Source organism: Antedon mediterranea, chromosome 5, assembly GCF_964355755.1.
Source record: "Antedon mediterranea chromosome 5, ecAntMedi1.1, whole genome shotgun sequence".
NCBI lineage: Eukaryota > Metazoa > Echinodermata > Crinoidea > Comatulida > Antedonidae > Antedon > Antedon mediterranea.
The window spans coordinates 4054972-4076681 of NC_092674.1; the positions used below are offsets into that span (position 1 = coordinate 4054972).

At 35.7% G+C, this 21710-nt stretch overlaps 3 protein-coding genes across 4 annotated transcripts; 1 reads left to right on the forward strand and 2 right to left on the reverse strand.

Annotated features, from left to right (window-relative positions):
• Positions 1-187: 187 nt before the first annotated feature.
• On the reverse strand, positions 188-2705 carry LOC140048506 (protein FAM43A-like). The gene has a single exon (XM_072093236.1). The coding sequence runs from the start codon at positions 2550-2552 to the stop codon at positions 1803-1805; it is 750 nt and encodes a 249-aa protein (XP_071949337.1). The 5' UTR covers positions 2553-2705; the 3' UTR covers positions 188-1802.
• A 2769-nt stretch (positions 2706-5474) lies between these two features.
• Positions 5475-19720, forward strand: LOC140048505 (uncharacterized). The gene is made up of 13 exons (XM_072093235.1): positions 5475-5921; positions 6544-8230; positions 8414-8717; positions 8846-8921; positions 9464-9534; positions 9657-9726; positions 9869-10015; positions 10324-10393; positions 16321-16856; positions 17146-17208; positions 17412-17480; positions 17639-17692; positions 18308-19720. Exons 1-13 carry the CDS (start codon positions 5543-5545, stop codon positions 18841-18843), a joined length of 4062 nt encoding a protein of 1353 aa, XP_071949336.1. The 5' UTR covers positions 5475-5542; the 3' UTR covers positions 18844-19720.
• LOC140048602 (cholinesterase-like) lies at positions 10521-14259 on the reverse strand. Of its 2 annotated transcripts, none has more exons than XM_072093353.1 (4): positions 14205-14259; positions 12320-13834; positions 11676-11866; positions 10521-11456 (listed from the first exon to the last, which is right to left on the reverse strand). In XM_072093353.1, the coding sequence occupies exons 2-4, from the start codon at positions 13822-13824 to the stop codon at positions 11326-11328; spliced, it is 1827 nt and encodes a 608-aa protein (XP_071949454.1). In that variant the 5' UTR covers positions 13825-13834; positions 14205-14259; the 3' UTR covers positions 10521-11325. The 2 variants fall into 2 exon arrangements, with proteins under 2 accessions (XP_071949454.1, XP_071949453.1); XM_072093352.1 differs by having other exon boundaries at positions 14153-14255.
• Positions 19721-21710: the final 1990 nt, after the last annotated feature.

Genomic DNA, 21710 nt, shown 5'->3' on the forward strand with positions numbered 1-21710 from the left:
TTTCCGTCCCCCAAACCCATTTCACCCGTGTGTATCCGGCCCAGGCGTCTATTAATGGTAATTGCCTGATAGCAGAAAAGTTATTGAAATATAAGCTATGATCATAATTTTAATAATTATAATCGAACAAAATTATAGAATAATACAAAGAAACAAACAAAATGAGATATTCCAACTGAGAGCTGTTTATTAAATACTAATGAGATATCGAATAATATATGCTTAACGAACTTCCGTTTTGAAAGAAATAATTATGTGATAATTGCCGGAATTCTTCACTAAAATCCAATAACGCTCTGCTAGTAGAATTCCTCAATCCTCTAGATTAACATAACAATAGCAAATAAGATAATGACAGTGATAATAAAATGACAGCGAGTTATCTCTTATAATCTTGCTTGTTTTAGAGACAGAATTTTCCTGAACAGAGCAATCGGTTCTCTAACCTCGCTTTCATCTCCATCCAAAGTGCAAATTACGACATCACATCAACCATTCACATTTATATTAAAATTAATCATGATAAATAATCATGTTTAGGCCAAGGGATGATGAAACGCCCACCTGAATTAAATGTCAACCGCTGCTGTCATTCCGAAACCGACTCATTTAAGATGCGAAATTCCTTTTATTTGCACACATTTTAAAACTAATGTTTCAATCAACATTTACCGTATTTATAATTTAGTTGATTGCAGATATGTGACCATATTCACTAAAACAAATAAACGCCTCCATCGAATACTATAGGCCTAATACTGTACTAATTAAAAAGCCTCCCGAACAATAATCGCCCCGGTGTGGTTATTCGAATAAATACGGTATTTATTTCTAATCAATATTCATATATCAAATCATAAATGTATATATTGAATTCATATTTACTGTTTTCAGAAGGTTTGATGTAGGGGCTATCTTACGAATAACGAGGCATCGCTAAAAGTGAAAGACTTTGATATCATCAAAGTTATCTTGGTCTCATGAGCACCGGTCTTTTATGTGCACATATTTTAAAACTAATCATCAACAATTAACATTTACCGTATTTATAATTTATTTGATTATACATGTTATGTTACCATATTCACAAACAAAAAACGCCTCCCTTGAATAATATAGGCCTAAACTCCCCTTAAAAACCCTCCCGCCGAACAATAATAATACAGTAATACAATAAATACAGTATTTATATAGTAAATATTTCTATTTATTTATCAATGTATATTGAACTCACACATTGCTGTTATCATGTTTGATGTAGGGGCTATTCATGAATAAAAACCCTACCTCGCTAAAAGCGAAAGATTGTATCACCAAAGTTATCTTGGTCTCATGAGAACCTCAAATATATACAATCAAAATAAACATCGATAACAAGCAATAATACAACCACACTTCTTCTTCCAGCAGCTCGCATACGATAGGCCTACTGAGTTTAGTTCAACCAATGAGGAAATAGTATATATTTGCTCCATGGTTCAACATTATTTAGAACGATTCAAGTATGTAATAAAACACAGATTGTTCATTTCTTTAGTCACATTGAGGGGGCGTATTGTTTATTTCAAATTTATATATTTTTTTGTAAACTGTAAAACATTAATGTTAAGCGTGGATTGCAGTTTACGACGTCAATATTAACATGTAAATGACAACATATTGTACACTATATAACCCAAGAAGATTGTCATACATAAAAATCGAAATAATAAAAAATTGTCAGAAATATTTACATATTAATGTTGTTTGTCGACGTACAAATTATATCATTTTGATCGTAAAAACGTTTGTTCATTGAAAATTCATAAAATGTCTTTATTTTCTTCGTCTAAACTTCCAAAGATTCCAAAATCTAGTTTTGGATCATCTTGACCTGAAGTGTCCGAGCCAGAGTCATTAGTATCAATGTTATTTTCTAATTCTTCCTCCTCTTCGCATAAAGAGTCAAGTTTCGGGGCGTTTCGAGTCTTTTCAATCGGTGGTAAAAAATGCGAGCGCGTATTTAAGCGCCGTCTTAAAGGTACGGACGGGAGGTATGACGTAATGCTACTGTTGATTTGTTCCGTTATCCGTTCTTGGTCGCGTTTTTCACGTTTATAATCTGCAAATGACGAGTTACAATTTTGGTTGACAACGTTATATATCTCCTGCGCTTGTTCTGGTTTGCTGCACACAGCTGCGTGTACTCGTAGCTCCACCTGTTTGTGTTTGCGTTCGTGACGATACACCCAACAAAATATTACCTTACGGTTTAAATCAACGCATCTAAAAGGTATTCTATTGATTTGGTATAGTTGCGTCATTGGTTTTCGGTCTCTATTTAACCCTTGTAGTTTCAATCCCGTTGTAGAAATTGTTAATTTTATCTTCGCTGAGTTCTTACCTTGGTTTGTTTTCTTCCATAGTTTTTGTACTTCGTTCTCAGTGCAGCCCTCGCCTTTTCCTAACAATGTCCGTACGTTACCAAGATAACGTATATTGTACGTTGGATCAGCCGGTGTTACGGTAAACTGTTGTTTTTTACGTTTGAACACATTCACCATCACTTCCATATTAATCGAACAAATAGGCTTATTATAGAAGTGAAAGATCGAGAAACCGGTTGTTAAGATATGAGTAGCTAAAATTGAAATCAACACACTACGTTCAATACGCTAATTGGAAAGCACTCACGAATGCAAATAAATTGTGTCGTGTGTGTTGCTTTGCGTGCTCGAATGCGGCTAATTTAAGCAACCATTCTTTTTAATACTAGCATACATGACGTAGGTAGTTGAAATTAGAAATGAGCACCATGCTGGCGGGCTTCCGAGAAAGTATGCACAGCAGGAGCAGACAGCCGACTACGTGACATCACAACCAAGAAAAGTATTTATAACAACGCCTATTTCTATACAACCACTACCAGTATGTTTTACTTCATTATTTTTTGTTTTGATATTTTTAATTCGTGGAATTTTATCAATTTTAGTAAGCATTGAAAACGCAGATTTTAAAATGTCTGGTTTTTTTTAATGATGTTTGTTGTTAATGTTTGCTGGTAGGTATTCATATTTTACCTGATTTCTCCTGGGACATGACCGCATTTCGAGAGCTCTAAAACAATTAAAACAATTATTAACCAAGTTAATTAAATATATAAATATTGGGCATTCATTGTGAACAGAATGGAATACGAGAAAAGAAATACTAAATATAATATTTTTAGATATGCCTTTATTTCGATCATATAATCCGATTTAATAAGGCCTATATTGAATTGAAGGAAGTTCATGTAGATACAACAGTATCTATATGCCTACGTTGGATGGATGCATGGTTTTGGAATCGGTTAACAAATAAGACATCGGAACCATTCTTATTCATGCTGTATATATTTAAATGTTTTTTTTGGGGGTTTTTTTTTTGCATGGTATGTCTATCTAGTAAAAACTTGTAATCTGGTAGAAAATACAGTGAAATAAAACAATTAAATTATGCAAAATTTACTTTGATAATTCATAAAATTCTGATTGACTTAAGTAATATTAGGCATATAGAGCAAAACGATTTCCGAAAATCGTACTGGTTGCCTTTATAAATTCTAACAAGACTAACAAAAAAACTGTAAAAAAGACACTTTCGCATGCATGTTTTATTGAAGAAAGCATTCGATCGTGTTAACCGTGACTGAATGGTTTAAATTAGTCTGAGTTCCAGGCGGAGTTTTCATTTAATATTTTGGCGTATATATAGCGTTACATACGTATGCTACATCAGCCTTTATTTTCAGACAGAACATCGAAAAACCTCGAAATAACTACAGATTTTTAGGATATTAAAAGGTCATAATTATAGGTTGCCTAATGTTAAATACAGGTGTGGTTAAATTTCAAAATTCTTTATAGATTCAAGATTCAAAATTGTGTTGGTCAACTTTAAAATTAAATTTAGTTTGCTTGGCAAAATTAAGACAACAAAAGACAATACAACTACAGGAAAAAGACATCAAATTGCAAAAGTCACTGTTAAAATACTATTTGTAGGCCTTAAAAACTATTAAAAATGCAGAGATTGCAAAAACGCTATAGGCCATGTAAAATACTGTTAAAACGATTAAAAATAAAAAAATTACAAGTTCGTCGAACTTTAGAATTATTGTATGCTTTTTACAACAAAGGACTTCCTATCAACAGAGATTGGCTTTTGGTGGTCGTAGTCGTAATGCAAGATCTATAAAAAAAATTGTAATGTAACGGATGCGTAGAATCTTTCATAATATTTTCAACTTCAACACTTCTCGTAAATCAGTGATACGTACTTGTGCAATTTTATATGGCTCTGTATATTTTTCTTAACTTTTTCAGTATAATTACCATAAAAACATCCAATGCTGAAAGATAAAATACTTCAAAAATAATACTTTGATAAAACAGGATAATTTTGTTTAGTTTTCTGAGAAAGAGTCTGAAATGCTCGAAATCATAAGAGAGTTAGATTCCCAAACTATTATAACCGTCGTATCCATTATCAGACCTCAAATAGATTTATTAATGCATTCTGATTAGCCTTATTGCTATACCTCATTACCATGTGTCAATTATTTTGTTGTTATTATTTACAATGAGATTATTATCATTTCTTACATTTCTTATCTTCAGAAAATGTTACATTGTGTAAAAATGAACTAAAAGGTGGCGTGTAAATATGACACAAAATTGTTCACTTTCATTCGGTAACAACCAATGCCAATAACTGTGTTGAATTGTAATTTTAGTATAGTAACGGTATATATAAAATAAATACGAAATAATTGTGAATTTTACTTTAGATTACCCGCGGATATGTCGGTAAAGAATCCTTCCCAGTACAAATTTCAATTCAACAACTTTTAGCTTCATAATGAGAGATATAGGCCTAGTCATATTAATTATGGTTTAACCCGAAACTGCTCCCAAACCCCTTTCCTGAGATACTTATAATACTTTTAAAATGTCCTACTGGTCAATTTGATGACCAGCTACTACCCCTAGCCCAAACAAAAATCTCCACCATCTTCTCAACCCCATTTTGAAATTAGTTTCGAAACTTCCCGGTACAATAGCGGGCATTTTGATACTCCATTATGTATTATAGATGCGTGCAGTAACAACATTATTGTATAACGAACAAACAGACAAACGTACCAGCTCTTTCACAGTTGATATATTCCTTTCAGTCAAATGGCTTTGTTGAGCATATAAATTAGAATATTGATAAATCGTATCTCAATGGTTGTCGTGAGGCCAAATAATAAAAAATACATGTTTCTTATCGTCTTTTTATTTGTTAATTTATATTGTTTCTTTTGTATTTATCATCTTCCCACAGTTTTATTTTATTCACCGAAAACGATTAGAAATGTTCGCGTAATAAGAACCCGCTTTGCGCGTTGGTTATAGTAAAGTGTGCAGTTAAATTGCATTGAAAAGTGGAAAGAGGAGGAGGAGGGGACGAGAAACATTTATTTTTAAACTTGGCCTCATTATAAATGCACTAGAAGGCCTCATTAACATTAATTGAAATGGCGTCACATGAAGATTCAAGCGGGGAGGAAGGCCTAATCCCCGATTCAAGTTTGAGTATGCCAGAGTGTACCGAGGGTCCATTTATTGGCAGGAAAGTTCGACTTAAGCAATTGTATGATTTACTTAAAAAAGGACATGACGATGGAGTGGCGACAATCTACATCAGCGGACTTCCAGGTATGGGTAAAACCAGGCTAGCAAAGGAAGCATACCGGCAGATGAAGAACCATGAGTTGCTGTTTGTTGACCTCCGGGAGCTGTCATCGACTGAGAGCATTATTAACGCAGTTTTGCATAAAATTGGTGTACATTCAACTGCAATTAATATTGATGTCCTGATTTTGAAGTTAAAAGAATACAGACCAGAGAAAGCTGGTACGTATACCTGTAGGTTGTTGAAATTGAACAGAGTAGGCTACTAGCGGCCGTTTTGATATTTCAATTACCCTAGACAAATTCCCTCCCCCACCCAGACAAACCAGTAATATACTGACTGTTAGGGAATATTATTTATACAATAAAATCAAGTCAAGTCAAAGAAACCACCCCAGGATAACTCAGGAAAGGCCAATCATTACATTAGGAGATATACTAACTATCTCCCTAGTGAGTAGTTTTCATAGTGGTGGTGGGAGTGGTGGCGGGGTGGGTGATTGTAGTACAGTGGTAGGTCTTAAGGTTATCTATATGAGAATCAAATTGTCATGGAATGAACTCTATAAAAGAACCCTTTTTAAAAATAAAAATAATAACTTGAACCTTTTCTTTGAGATCTGTCAAGACCATGGAGTTATAAATTATTGTTGTACCTCCATTGTCATAACATACAATGTAGTCCACAATATCAACAAGTTAGTCGTCAGAAATTTCACCTCGAGTGTGAGTCTTAGTAAAAGGTTTTAATTGTAAGACCCACACGCGTAATGGACGGTAAATCCTATTGGTTTGGTGTTAAAACACACTAATTATTAATTATGTAATGTTTTTTTAAATATAGGTGGCGCTGTACTTTTATTGGCAAATGCGGATTTCTCTCATCATGTGTACAAGAACTTTGTTAAACTTCTAGAAAGAATTGTCGCATGTGGTAACACCTGTCTAAAGGTTGTGATCACAACCACAAAAAGGCTGCCTCGAAAACTTTCACGTTACCAATGCGTAGAGAATATTTCTATAAACGAACTTGAGTACAAGGATGCAAGAGATATCCTGCAATATTACGCTGGACAAGCTATATCTGATGAAGAAGCAGAAAGACTTGTACACATTTGTGGGAAGTGTCCATTGACGTTGAAACTGACGGGTAGTCTTCTGGCAGACAACATCATCTCACCTAAAAAAATGATTGCGTATTTGGATAAGCGCCCCTATATGATTACCCAGATGGAATTTGATGGAGATGTCAAATTAGAAGATTGCTATATTAACATAATTAACAGCTTACCAGACAACCAAAAGTTCCACATGATTCGACTTGCTACTGTTCCTGGTACTTTTACTAGACGAGCAGCTATGGCAATTCTCAGTATGAAGAAATCAGAGTTGGTTGATGTAATTAAGCAACTTCAGGATCTCAAAGACAGAAATCTGATTGAAACATCGATAGGTGACCTTCAGCGCTACGGAATGCATCTGCCAATGAGACAATCCCTTCAGAAGATTGGCCAAACAGATGAATCTGTTAAGTGCCAATATGAAGTTGGGGAGCAAGAGTTCATTGGATACTTTCTGCAGAAGCTTATAAAAATTGGAGAACTAAGTGAGTCAAAATACAAGAAAGCGATGAAACGAAGGAACAAAGATACAGCTAACTTTCAAGAGCTGCTCAAACTTCTGCCAAAAAAAGAGAGAAGTGTTACAACTGATGAATGGCGAGTAATATCGACTACTGTGGAGTTGTTTTTTTCAACTAAAGAAAGATTGAAGTTTTTCAAAGCTCAACGTGAACTTGAGTACACTAGCAAGAATATTCTACAGTTTGTTGAAATGTCAGCTTATGAAAGTTTGCAAATGTCAAAGATGAACTATCGTTATGAAGAAATTCTACCACTGCTGGAAACAGCTGAAGAGGAACTTCTGAAAACCAAGAAGCCAGAAGAAACACTTCCTACGATTCCATCTGTTGCTAAACTTTTCAAATGGAAACCTGAACAATATTTCGCAGCAAAACATGTAAGTTTTCTCACTGATGCTGAAAAAGAAACATTGATTTTGCTGTACCAACTTTGGGGCAATGTTTGTACCACGTGTTTGAAAGATTTAGATCAAGCTAATGTCAGAATCGGGGTTGCATATGATCTCTTGAAAGAACTAGATCTGCAGAATACCAATACAGCTCGATTCTACAGCACTATGGCAGATCTGATATTGACCAAATCTCGGCTTCAGCAAAGTAATGCTTTATGCAAAGAAAGCGAGGTGAAAAAAGCGCTGAATTTGTACCGCAAGGCATACGAATTAAGAGTGGCTCTCACCCAATCAGAACATCACCCTGATATTCCAGTTTACCTTGCAAATATTGGTTCATGTTATTATCAGCTGGAAGATAGCAAAAATGCTATTGAATATTACAAAAGGTCCTTAAATTTAGACAGCCAATTAGAGGATAATATGGATATTGATAATGAAGAGGCCTACCTGAAGACTTTGAGAAATCTAGCACTAGCATATCGAGACGAAAACAGGTAGCTTAAATCAGTTTTATTTTAATTATGTGATATATAAACAAATTCTCTGTGGGAATTCTGTGGCCGTTTTTACCAATTACTTTAACTGAAATATTTAATTGGTTTTGCTAATTTTTAATTTTAGGCGTAAGGGTTTCCAAGCAAGCTGAAAATCATATACTGTATTCTTTTTCTGTACAGATTTAAAGAGGCTATTTACTATGCAGAAAAGTGTGCGAGTAGGCGTCGGAAGTTGCTAGGCATTCATACAGACACAGCACGTACATACTACCTATTAGGTCTGTTCTACTATGAACGCAACCACAGAGGTGATATGCGGAGTGCAGAGGAGAATTTCAATGAGGCACTCAATATTGAAGGGCAGCTGTGGAAGCAGGGCAAGCCTCATTCAGTGGATTGGGAAAATTTAAAGAGAAAAATACAAAGTCTCCTTGCAAGAACTGAACAAAAAATGAAATATTCAGAATATAAACTACGCTTCGATGTATGTAGATATTTTTCGTCTTGCACAATTTTACAAATCTGTTAAATAAAATGTATATATTCCACGTTAAACTGCTTTTAATTTTATTCATAATTGTTGTTGTTGATATGGATTCTTTTATTTTTTAGATAGCGGAGAAAAAATCAACTCAAAAACCTAAAGAAACAGTTATTTCTGACAACAACTCCACGACAGAATCTTCAGGTGAGTGATTGGCCTTTTATAAACATAGGTTTGTCAAAGCTGACTGGTTATTCTCGCTGATACTTAATATAGGCTTACATGTCTTATTGTTATGCTAAATGAGCTGCACTCATAATTTTATCCGTTACATAACGATACTTTTTATTCGAACATAAACAATTACGGGCAGTATGGTGACATAGTATAGTGTGTAGTAGTGTGTTTTGGAGTGTAGTTGTCGTTTGGTGGTTATGGTGCTGCTTGGCTACCACTCCACAAGGGTTCAAGTCCCGTCATGTCAGGATTTTTTTAAAGACAAAATTACAACTCCACTCCAAAAGTCTTGTGTATATGTTTGTCTTGTGAACCTCTGAAGGTCCCTAATGATCAGCAATTGCTGGATTGATCACCCTCATTAATATGGTGTAAACAAAAAACCAAACGTCGCCCCGTAAGTTCCATTCGATTCGGTGGATTTTTTATTCACCACTATTGCTGAGTTTAGAGTTTAAAATAAATATTTTGTCTTTAAAATAATAAAAAAAAACCGTTATATTTCACAGATGAGTCAGTAGATGAGATAAAGAATCCGACATATACACAACATGCTTATAAACAAGAACGTCGTGATGTTGTACGTAGAGCATTTTTTCTTCTTACTTTCATTAATTTGACCCTTGACCCAATGTATTACAACTGTTTTTTATTTCACTTCCGAACTGTATGTAATACGAAGAAGATTGTATTTTTTTTTAGATAGCGGAGAAACCACTAAAACCGACTAGAACAGTTATTTCTGATGCCGACCCCATAAACGATTCTGTGGGTGAGTCGTACCTGTAGTATAGCCCTTTTACTGCATATCACAGATGTCTTAATTATATTCTCACATATTTTACATTATTTGCACGATTGCCGAGTAGTGTTTTGCATTTGAAATAGATAATGAATGCTTAAATATTTTACAGTAGATGAAAGCAAAATGTTGCAAAATATGGAAGACATAAAGAGCAAACATCACAGTAATTCATCAGCTTCCGATGAGGGCGACACAAGGTCTGTTGCATCCAGGGACACTGGTATTTCAAGCAATGCTTCTTCTAATAAACTACAAGGTACTTTTCTTTTAATTGATTTTCTCATGCGATTCCTCTCCTTCACCAATCCCCTTATCATTCACAAACACTAACTTTTTAAGAAATAGTTAGGAATATTTAGACTATAAGATAGTAGAGCTTAGGCCTAATGATACTTCATGATGGAAAATTGCTTAAGAAGCAGTAAAGGTTATTTATAATAAGGTTGATGGGGACCTCTTTGTCCAATTGAACCTAAAAGCTAGGTAAAAGTTCCTTATCACTAATCAACAAATTATCCAATAATATGTCATTTTTTTTGTCTTTGTATACTTGCTGCGAGATAGTGTCAAGTAGGCCTACGAGTACAAGAGAGAGCGATGATCAAAGAAAGTCAGATGATACTGGCTATACTCGGTAAGATATTTATCTTTTGTAAAGACAGACAAACAAACAAGCATAAAAAGTATAACAGTATACAGACAATTATTTTAATTTATACCAAGTCAAATATTACAAAATTATATTTTTATATCATATTCTGTAATAATAACGACCCTTAATGTTTTATTATAATAAATTCAAGTTTAAAACCATGCAATAAATAGAAAAGTTGAGAAGCAATCGAATGCCAAATAAAAACGGTCACGCCGGGAAGTGAATTCATTTTACATTTTCTTAATACAGAGAGCGCTCTACATACTCTTTCTGTTATGATGATGGCATTCATTTTGTTTTAAATAAATTAAATTTACAATAAAAAGTAAAAAATAAATAACATACATTCATGCTACCATTTATGAAACAGAAAAAAAAAACCAAAACAATTTGCGATCAATTTAAGCGCATGGACGTTACAGAATCATATATTCATAAAGCAGTCTACACAAGGTAATGCATGCAACATTAAAATATTATTTAACGTTTTATAGCTTTAATGATAAAGGAACACGCTAGTAATTAATACGTTAAGGTAATTTACTAATAAGTTACATGAAAACGCTAGCATTATAAACAAGTTCTTTCTAGTTCGGAACTTTGTTGTTAATGTTCTTTCTTAAGATTATTATTAAGCAATTGTACATTTGCCGGTCCTCATAGTGTGAAATGAAATGTTGCTGTACAACCATCACATTCGGAATTTGATTCCATTTAACAAGGGAAGCTTGAATTATTTTTGATGTACTGTATAACTTCGGCTTATTGAATTCTATCGAAAATCTGATCGATGGATACTTTCAGAGCTACTGATCGAAAAAAAGTCTTTTTGTCAAGAGGAACTGAACCAAACGAACCAGTCTACAGTTGTATTTCAACATATAGTTAATCTGATTGGCAGGCTTGCCAATCTATGAGCCATCGCACGTGGTGACTTTGTTATTAACATAGGTGTCAAACGCAGCCTTCCAGTTGACCATATAAAAGCTTCTCCAATCCTTAAACTCTGCTTTCCATTGACTTTCTGCTTCGTCGATGTCACCTAAAAACAAAACAAACAAAAATGTTAATGAGACAACGGTCAGGATCATTGTCCAGTCCATATATATCATATGATGTCGAGACATATGATGTCTTTTAACAAGATGGACACTCGCACGGTATGCCTTCAAACGTTCCACAATTTCCTCATTGGAAATCTTGAATGCGCCGATGGGAAGTGTTGGCATACGTATTAGTTGTCTTTGTATATACACCTTACCTGTCTTTGCTTGTAAGTCCGGCAAGTATTTGTCCCAAAACATACACTGACTGGCCCTTGGTCCATTCCCCACGACAGTTTTCTGATTGGTAACTAAGGACGCATTTAGTACCAGATACTCAAGATTTTGAGCCGAGTGAAGCGGCCATCTCAGTTTCTCCATGTCGTCATTTTGCTTGATATTTGGATTTCTAACATAGTATAAATACAATAGATTATTATCAGGATGAAGTTAATGTTGTGGATGCTACTAAAACCCACCGGATACCACCGGGAAACAACGGACCTACCGGAGCATGAATCTTAATACCAGAGAGCAGCCACCTTCTAATAAAGTAGCGCAAAACGTGTGCCAGAGCCATGATCTTAACATTGGGGAGGCTGTCATCACGGTGGTACACTTGTAAGCAGATTTGATTGTAAAAGCATAGACATATAAATATAAGGATGATACACGTCGACGGAACTTCTGTACTTCAGATTCTGTGCGTTTCGTTGACATCAATGAAACACTCCAAATACAAAAGTGAAACCAGAATATGCGCACTTACGTCATTCGCCGTCATCAATAATTACGTTAGGTTGATGACGTCATATCACCGTAAGGTGTCCGTGAATAGGCTTTAAAGTACTGTAGTACTTACCCGGTTCTTGCAAAATTAGCGTAGTAAGTCATCATTTGTCGACTCAATTGTTTGTCTTCATCGCTAAACCCGTTCTCTGTGTGAAGAGGAAGTCCAAAGAAGTAGGCAATTTCGTCGCCGTGTAAAACTCCCATCCAATCTGGGAATGGGTGGTTCGAGGCACGTTGAGTGAATCTGTAGTAATACACATCTAGCTCGAATTCAGCATAGGCTTTGGCAAAATGAAAAGTTGGACAGACGAACTTGTTATCGCCGGCAGCCTGGTCAATAGCATCTCGAAAACTAGCGTCGTTGTTTGGTTTTAGCCAATCCGTGTATTGGAATTCAATGGCGTCATGAGCAAAGCTGTTCTTATTTGGCCAGCAATATTCAATCGCTTCTCTAAACTGTGACTTGTCTAACAGACTTTCGGTGTCTTTGCTGTAGCCTGGCACTTCGTAAATTAGAAAAAAATTGGCTTCGTTTGTATTACTCCCGATTATGATCTCGCATGGTTTAAACGCTTTCTTTTGGAGTGTCGCTTGAGGAGTCTCGACAATAAACAGACCGTCAACTACAGGAACGAAGGCAAAGTTTAAAAATTCAGTCGTTACCCACATACTGTTCAGTATTTCCTCTGCATCTTTGGTTTGCAAACATTGTACCATTTCATCGGCGGTAAAAGAACGACCACTGTTACTTTCGGTACACGATAGTTCCTCAGCTAACAAAGTACCTCTTCTTAGAGCTTCTGGTTTAATGTAATGCGCCCAAGGAGCGTTTGCAGACGCGCTCTGCATAATGGCGCGCTTAAACAGATTACGACTAACAGGCGACAACAGATGGAAACTTACACTCGCCGAACCTGCACTTTCTGAAAACAGCGTCACCTCATTAGGATTGCCACCAAATAAGGCAATGTTTTCTTGAACCCATTGTAGCGCGAGCGCTTGATCGCGCAAACCAGCATTCCCAGGTGCCTCCTCTCCCATTGCTAAGAAACCAAGAGCTCCAAGTCGATAGTTCATTGATACCACGATCAGGTTTTCTTCGGCAGCAAGAGTTTTTCCATCGTATACATCAAGCGAAGAAACGCCACTGAAATAGCTTCCACCATATATCCACACCATTACTGCCGAATTACGCGGCCGAGGATAAGGTGCCCATACGTTTAAGTTCAAACAATCTTCACTCATGGGCACGTTTGGGTTCCACATCTCCGTGCCTGGAAATCCGGGGAAAGTGTCATCTGGTAGCTGCATACAGCCATTACCGTATTCGGTTGCGTTAAACGTTGTCTTCCAATGTTCCTGTGGTACCGGTGGTTTAAAGCGTCGGTTACCTACCGGCGGTTCTGCATAAGGTATTCCCAGGAACGCGTCAACATCTTTGTTAAACACATTCATGCGTTTACCTCGAACCTTCCCTTGTACAACTTTTACAATGATGTCTTCGCTAGCAGATACCACACAGAACATACTGAATGGTATAACCAGCAAAAAACAACAGCGTATAAACTGCATCATAGAAATAATCCTGAAATAAAAAAAAAACAAAATGACAAAAATGTTATACTGTATAGCGATTTTTCTTTGTCCCGTAAAATAGTAAGGTCGTTAAGGAACAGCGCATAGCTAACCTATTGTCATTGACAACCGTATAAAATAATAAGTTGGTATTTATATAGAATTATGTCTCTGCAAACACGGTATACTTTCAACTGACGTTTCTAAAATTCTGAGATTGGCATACTGTGCACTGGATGTCCATTCTTTTCGTAAATACTGTTATCTAGACTATAGTATAAGAAATGGTAGTAAAGGCAAAATCCCGGGCAAAATATTGGGAACTTACGTAATACCAGGAGTGGAGAAACCCACGCAACTTATACCACCTACCGACCTACCTGGTAATTATAGATAGGCCTTATAAAGACACTTTCCGTTGCTGTTGTAGCTGACACCAAACTGCAAGTGCCAGCTCTTACGTTTCCAATAGCATACCATTACAATCGATGATAAGGACGCGTTCCCAGCAACATTACCTCTAGAAGAACTTACAATAAGACTTGCTTCATTACATTCTGAATCGACTTATCGAAATTGTTCGTAGCCTGGACTGTGTACGGCCTATGTAGCAGAGACCATACAAGAAGAATCCGACCCCACGATGCAGCGATGCATGGACTTGACGTGTGAATCAATAGTGTCTAATGACATGCTTCAATGACCTCGTATAGAATAATGCTTAATGTTCATTGTTTGTCGGGACGATATCGATGATCAATTTAATTTAGATTACGTGTGGCTAGATATCGATACGGAACAGAAATTGTCAATAGCGCCATCAAGGATACTCAATCTTGTAGTGTATTATCTAGAATCGATTAAATGCTAAAATGATCACCTACTATTTTACGAATATGTACAGTTGTCAGAAGTTTAGAATAACAGGGGTGGGGGGGGGGAGGGTTAGCTATTTTTCTGTTCCAGTTGGTTGAAGTTCGGTTCCCACGCATACGCAACGCAAACGACATGAAACAACGTGGTTAGTTGACCAATCACAAGCGACAGAATCGTACCGTGAATACCTGCCATGAAGGATGATGTCATCTCCGCCAGGGCCGCAATAAACAACTAAAAATACCTGCCCTAAAGAAAGGGAGAATGGCAAATAATAAATGTCCTATTTCATCCGTCAGCGCAGGTAAACGGCTATGTACAGTGTGGAATACAATACATGCAAATATTTGGTACACTTTAATTTCATGTGAAAATTAAATTAGCCTATAAAAAAATAGCTGTGGGATGGTCTGGGAAAGTGATACTGTATAATAATAATACATTATACGTATAATATATGTGTGTGTAATAAATACTACATGGCCGGACCGCAAGTAAAATGCGATACATATGATGACGTAGTAGATATCTAGGCATGGGTAGAAATCCCGGATTGGAGTAGAGGTTTAGATCTTTGAACTTTGCGGTTTGGCGTTTCATAGTATGCTTGATCTTCTCCATTGTCTCATCGCTGTTGTTCACAATAGAATGAAAGCGGTCTTAAATTAACAAGGTTTTGGTGTGCTTATACAGGTGGTGGTATGGTACGTACTTTGTTTTACTAATAGATTAATATTCAGGGACATATCGAAATCAAGTGAAGTTATTAGATTAAACAATTGTTTCAGTATACGTTTAAGTTACATGATACAGCATATATCTCTATGCATACAGACAGTAAGTGGTTATTATACGGTATTACGCAGGCCTGTATTATACATGGTATTATACTATAGGCCTACTAAAAGCAAAGGCCTATACAGTATAACAGAAACCTAAAATCATATTGTAAGCCTATAATAAGGCGGCCGTCAAGGCTATCCAGCCCAATTTTAATGCCAAAATATGTATGGATGGGCCTTTAACTGTATGTACTGTATATAGAATAGGACATAACATGCAGTACCGAATATACGCTGCTCTTTTTCAATACCTAAAATAACGTCTATGGATTTTCCATACTGTGAATCATCAACAATGGGTGTTGTGACTGATAACCATAACCTACAACCACTACAATAAATAATAGGCTTATTTGCACAGTTACTGTGGGAAAATAACGCGTTATAAAGAACCAAGGTGATGGATGTCTCTTCGTCTTATTTTTTTATGCAGGAAAAACAATGCATCTGCCCACAAAATACTCTAGAAAGTTACATTTAAAACACTCTGTTGCTTTACTATTACAGTAACACTAGTCGGTCGTAATTTGAACAGTTAATGTTTTTTTCTATATTTAATCTCGAATTTCCCTGCAAGAATACGTTTTCCCTATCTAATTATTCACAACGTAACAAATTAAAGTATTGTAAATATTCTTACCAAAATAAAAATTAGGCATATGCTGTAGGCAATGTCAATACACTGTTAGGTCTATAGTGTTATTATGTAGAGTATAACAATAACATTAGTGTTTTATGTAGATATTGGTGCCTTATTATGCAATTCATTCTTCTTCAGCCTCGAAATGGCAAGTCGAGAAGACAAACTCAGTGATTTACTACTCGACTTTTCTAAACTTTATTGTGGAGGTGGTAAATACAAATGGTTAAAGTGTCTATTATTCAATGCACTATCAGTTTCCACGTTGACAGATAGCACATCATCATTGGAATTGTTGCGAAATCTGAGAGAAGGTAGTAATATCTCATTTAATAATGTGGAGATTTTGTTAGAGATAGCTAACTTGACAGGGCTGGATGCTGCCATAAAGCTGGTTGAAAAATATAAGCAAAACACCACTGGATATAACGCCATTAGTGGTAAAAGGGTAATAATACTGTATCGCAGAAAACTGTTTGAGTGTCTTAGAGATGTTGGAGGATCCGAGTTACCTAGAATAGCTGCATTTTATACTGAAGATTCGAGTGATTATAAAGATATCTGGGATTTTGTGTTCTTTTTGGAGGTAGAGAAACGATTGGATAGTACACCAGAGAAAAGTAAAAGATTTGCTAAATTACTCAACCAGACAGCTGCATATAAATTAACAAAAGGTAAAATTGTACTACAATAATATGTTTTAAAAAAATTTTTAAAAAGCACTCATGTACATATTGTAGGCCTAATTTTGTGGACTTTACAAATTAAATTCAAATTCATCATTAGGCCTAAGTTCAAAATGACAAATATGCACCTTTTTTTTCAAAACTCGGACATTAATATATATAATTGCTATACAATCTTGATGGTATTACATTTACCATATCACTGCATTACAAGTATAATGTTTCATATGTGTAAAACGTTTATAAACAAAATCTTACATTGTGTTATAACCCACAGAATACGCAGATACTTTACCAGTGACTGCTGAGCCACAGAACATTTCATCGCCTTCAATACGAGGTATATACCAGACTCTTTTATCTGTTAAGGCACTGAACAACATTCTCAAAAGGGATTTCACATTTAGTACTTTAGTGCCCTGTTTGACGACAAATACATGCTAGCGCTATGTTTGCCGTCATAGATAGGCCTACCATTGTGTATCTTCATGAAACATCACATTTATCCTATAAAGAATATTATTAATATTTTTTAATTTTCAGAGGTTCTTCCCGGCACTGCAGCAGTCAAAAAGGAGCAATCAATATCAGCAGTAGTAAAGAAACCTACCGGTAAACTATTTTTCTGAATATTTTATAGATTGTTGTATGGTTGATTAAGTAGGCCTATGTAGGCCTAATCTTAAAATATAAAATCGTATGCGTTGTATTTAATCAACAGCATCAATTGATTTAAGCGTATAAAAATATTTAAAATGTTTTATTTACAGTTCCTTCAAGTACTGGCAACAGAAATTCAAAACCATGGACATCATCTGGAATCGGTATGTTTGGTTATTGCATTTGAATGCATTGAGAAACCTTTATAAGATTTGCGACGACTTACAGTAGGACCTGAATTAGTTACGTCATGTGCATACATTGTGAGCATGCGTAGGACATTTGAATGTGTGGGTAGGTTTTGTAGGTCGTCGCAAATCGGAAGCTCCCATTGTCTATGGTTGGATTTGACGTAGATTTCTTCGAATAACAAACGGTAACATTACTTGGACATGAGTGCTGAACATTCTATAATATTGAAATGAAAGTGGAGTTGTGGCTTGGTGGTTATGATAACTTGGCTACCACTCCAAGGGTCCTGGGTTTAAGTCCCGTCACATGTAAGGATTTTTTCTGTGGACAAAATTACAACTCCACTCCCAAAGACTTTGTTTATGTAGAGCATCTTTTGTATGATTGTCTTGTGAACCTCTGAGGGTCCCTAATGATCAGCAATTGTTGGATGGATCACCCTCATTAAATATGGTAAAAAAAAATGTAATAATGTTACAGCATTAATTAAAAGTCATGTCACATTTTCAGTGTATAAGTAGACATATATCATTACTACAATCGGTTGTGCTATCATAAATATGCTGCTATATCTTTCTTCATTAAAGCACTACCCGAGAGCGACTATCTACGACTACTTGTGAACGTGTCATCGTGGTGGACAAAACACAATAAAATAAATTTACTGAAATTTATCCTTTTAAAGTTCAAAAAGGACGTTGCTCTAACAGACATAGAGAAAACTGATGATCCGTTCGATTTGTTTGAGTTGCTTACAGCTCCTGGAATAATTGGCCCATCAAATGTTGATGTTTTGATGGAAGCCGTTGTAATCGGAAGGATGAAAGGTGTGGACGAGGAGAAGATCACAAAATTGATACCGACCTTTCCTGGATTCACTAACATAACAGTCCCAGCATCCTGGGATAAGCGACAAAAGTTGATCAGATTTGGGCTCAGGATAGGTAAAGCTGAACAAACCCGCATTGGACAGTTGTGTGGTGTGATGGTTAACAAGTTACCAGATGTTTGGGCGTTGATGTTTAAACTAGAGAATAAAGAATTATTCGATAGAAAAGTCACAGAATTAATTCAAAGATTAAATGACACTGGTATGGATAAGCTTGCAGCATTATTGGAATAGAAACTATGGAGAGACAAATAAATAATTTCATGCAATATATCATTATTTTACCAAAATTGTACTTAAATTTTGCTTTTATTATGCTACACTCATCACGCAAAATAGCAAAATTCATGAACGTAAACGTGGAGTTTTATTGAAAACCGGGGCCATTCATTTTTAAAGATTAGTAGTTAGATTTAGTCAAAAGCGTTTTACCAACAAAGTTAATCTTGTAAAAAATAAAGCATTTAAGAAGTGCGTTTTTAAGAATATTGTTGTGTAAATAACATACATACTGAATTAACATGTTTTATTATAATGATCAGTTCAAAGAAGGGAAAAGGGAAATAATGCGTTTGAAAGCTACATGAGTTCTACCGTTATGTGTTTGTATGTGTGTACGAATATTTTCTTGTTGAAGAAATGTAAGTTCCCACACAAGACTAGAAAAAAGAAAGACGTGTGTTGCATGTCATCAACAGCGGCAAACACGTACATGACATGATAGGCAAGGAGTTGTTTTACAAAATAAGAAACAATATGACTTTCGTAGAATTACGCATGCAGATAAACTTTTTATACCTCGATAATGAGACAGAGCATGCTCAATAGTAACTCAAGATTCGGAAATAATTTATGACTAAAAAAAGTAAGCCTACTATTCCGTATGTTTGTTTCCATTATAAGATGTTTATGTGTACCAAAATTGTCGCCTGTTATTCATTGTTTTTCTTTTTCACTTCACTTTTTATGCTTTCATGCTAGCTAAGAATAACTTTATTCCATGACGTATGTGAAGAAACTATTTCAATTTCAATCTATTACTTGTATATACTTATAATAAAAACATGAAAACAATATACATTTTTCGTGTCCTTTTTTCTAAGCATTTTCACTTTCTTTGTCAGAATGAATTTCGGTAGCCTACATATGATGATATTATAAAAAGTAGGCCTAAACACGGGCGCGGATTTAGGCAGCACCCATCCCCCCCCCCCACCACTAAATTTCAACAGACTTGCCTTTTTTAGATAATGACTTATCTGCAACCCGACGGATCGTTTTTATCATTTATATAATATACCCCGACGCTACACACACAGTGATGGCGCCTTCTTCGGGGAGTATTGAGTAATTTGACCATATTTGTCGGGGAGAAAAATAAGATTATTTATTTTCTAGTAAAAAAAACATATTAAGTGTACTACTCTATATTTTAAGTAGGCCTAACTGCGGCATTCCATTTTTGACGTACGTTCGAAGGGGGTGTCACGAAACCTAAGACCACGAAAGCTAAGAACCCCTAAGACCTAAGATCACGAAAGCTAAGACCCAAGACCTAAGATTACAAATATTTATCTTTCGCACCTGCCTTGTATTTTAACTCCCAACATTTATTCTGAATACCACACCTTAGAATTGGCACTTTCATGAAAAAGAATCACATAAAAAGTAACAAATACATTTTTAAATTGATGATTTTACAGACGTTTTTCTCGCACACAAAATGACTAGCCTACAGCACACTAGAACTAGGCCTACCCCATGTTATGATAAGTTTTTTTGTTTCGTTTTCTTTCTGTTTTTATACTTGTACTATTATTGTTGCTCTTTTGGCGCTCCATAGAAACAAAAAATATTGAGCATGGGGAGCTCGAGGAGTTACATTACAGTATAAAAAGAAACACGTCTGTAAAATCATCAATTTAAAGGATTTATTTATTTGTTATTATGTGTTTCTCCTTCTGAAAGTACTTATAAGTCCTAATTTTAAAGTGTGGTATTCAGGATAAAGTTAGTCAACAAATTTGGAGTCAAAATACAAGAAAGGCAGGTGCGTAAGAAAAACATCCTCTGAACCAACACATTGGAGTAAATATATACCAACAAACAACCCGTCAAGTTTGTTTGTTGTAAAGAAAAAATATACATTTACTCAACGGGCGAAAATAATGTGAGTTTATCTATGTTTTGCGGTAGTATTAAATTATATTTATGGTAATAAATGAAACCTACTGTGTTTAAAATTATGTATGGATAAACAAGTATTGTTTTTAAGCTGTATAGTATATCTTAGAATTTGTAATCTTAGGTCTTGGGTCTTAGCTTTCGTGATCTTAGGTCTTAGGGGGTCTTAGCTTTCGTGGTCTTAGGTTTCGTGACACCCCGTTCGAAGGCTATACACTTTATGCATGCTGACTGTTAGCGAAGTAAACAGTATGTGGTACGCATTTGTCTGGCGGTGTCTCTTTGTACGAATCATTCATGACCCGGCCGGTTCACTGACTGCGGTATACTCGTGGACATATCTGGGCTGTATCATATTACATCCAGGGACCAAAATGTGTATTTTCCAGATTCCAGGTGAAAATCGGAAATTCATTTGCAAATACACATCAACGTACGTTCATACAGGGAAAGGTACGAGTTATGTTCTCACGGTTGAGTTTACGAATTGTTTCAATTTACGAATAACCATGTGTACGGCGTATATGTTCGCTGTCGAGGGGTTTGGGTGGGGGTTCGAGTGGGGGAAAGGAAGCGGTTGGCCCGAACCATAAAACACGGTCTGGTCACGTTTCTTTTTCGCGCATAAAGATATAAAGTAAAATAAAATTATCCTTAAATGTCTAATATCGTCGTAACTGTTAAAATTTGCAGGGGCTTCGCCCTCGTACCAAAAGCTAATTTATAATGCTGGATCCGCCCCTGTGTACAGTGTTTACGAGCTCTGAAATCCCGACTAGACATTGCTGATTTGATGATGCTTGAATATGTCTAGGCCTAAGGTTTATGTTTAACCCTTCGTAAATGTGAATAATGTTGCGTTTAAACCACCTCATTTTAATACACCACATTGTGAGGTTATTTGTATCTCATCTCGC

Bases quoted from the DNA above. Each gene is read 5' to 3' on its own strand.
- LOC140048506 (XM_072093236.1), bottom strand. From the start codon at position 2,552: ATGGAAGTGATGGTGAATGTGTTCAAACGTAAAAAACAACAGTTTACC.
- LOC140048505 (XM_072093235.1), top strand. From the start codon at position 5,543: ATGGCGTCACATGAAGATTCAAGCGGGGAGGAAGGCCTAATCCCCGAT. The intron at 9,535-9,656 runs GTACGTAGAGCA...ATTTTTTTTTAG, and splicing joins AACAAGAACGTCGTGATGTT to ATAGCGGAGAAACCACTAAA. The intron at 16,857-17,145 runs GTAAAATTGTAC...TATAACCCACAG, and splicing joins TGCATATAAATTAACAAAAG to AATACGCAGATACTTTACCA.
- LOC140048602 (XM_072093353.1), bottom strand. From the start codon at position 13,824: ATGATGCAGTTTATACGCTGTTGTTTTTTGCTGGTTATACCATTCAGT. The intron at 11,867-12,319 runs GTAAGTACTACA...ATACTATGTTAG, and splicing joins GCTAATTTTGCAAGAACCGG to AAATCCAAATATCAAGCAAA. The intron at 11,457-11,675 runs GTAAGGTGTATA...TTTTGTTTTTAG, and splicing joins GGACTTACAAGCAAAGACAG to GTGACATCGACGAAGCAGAA.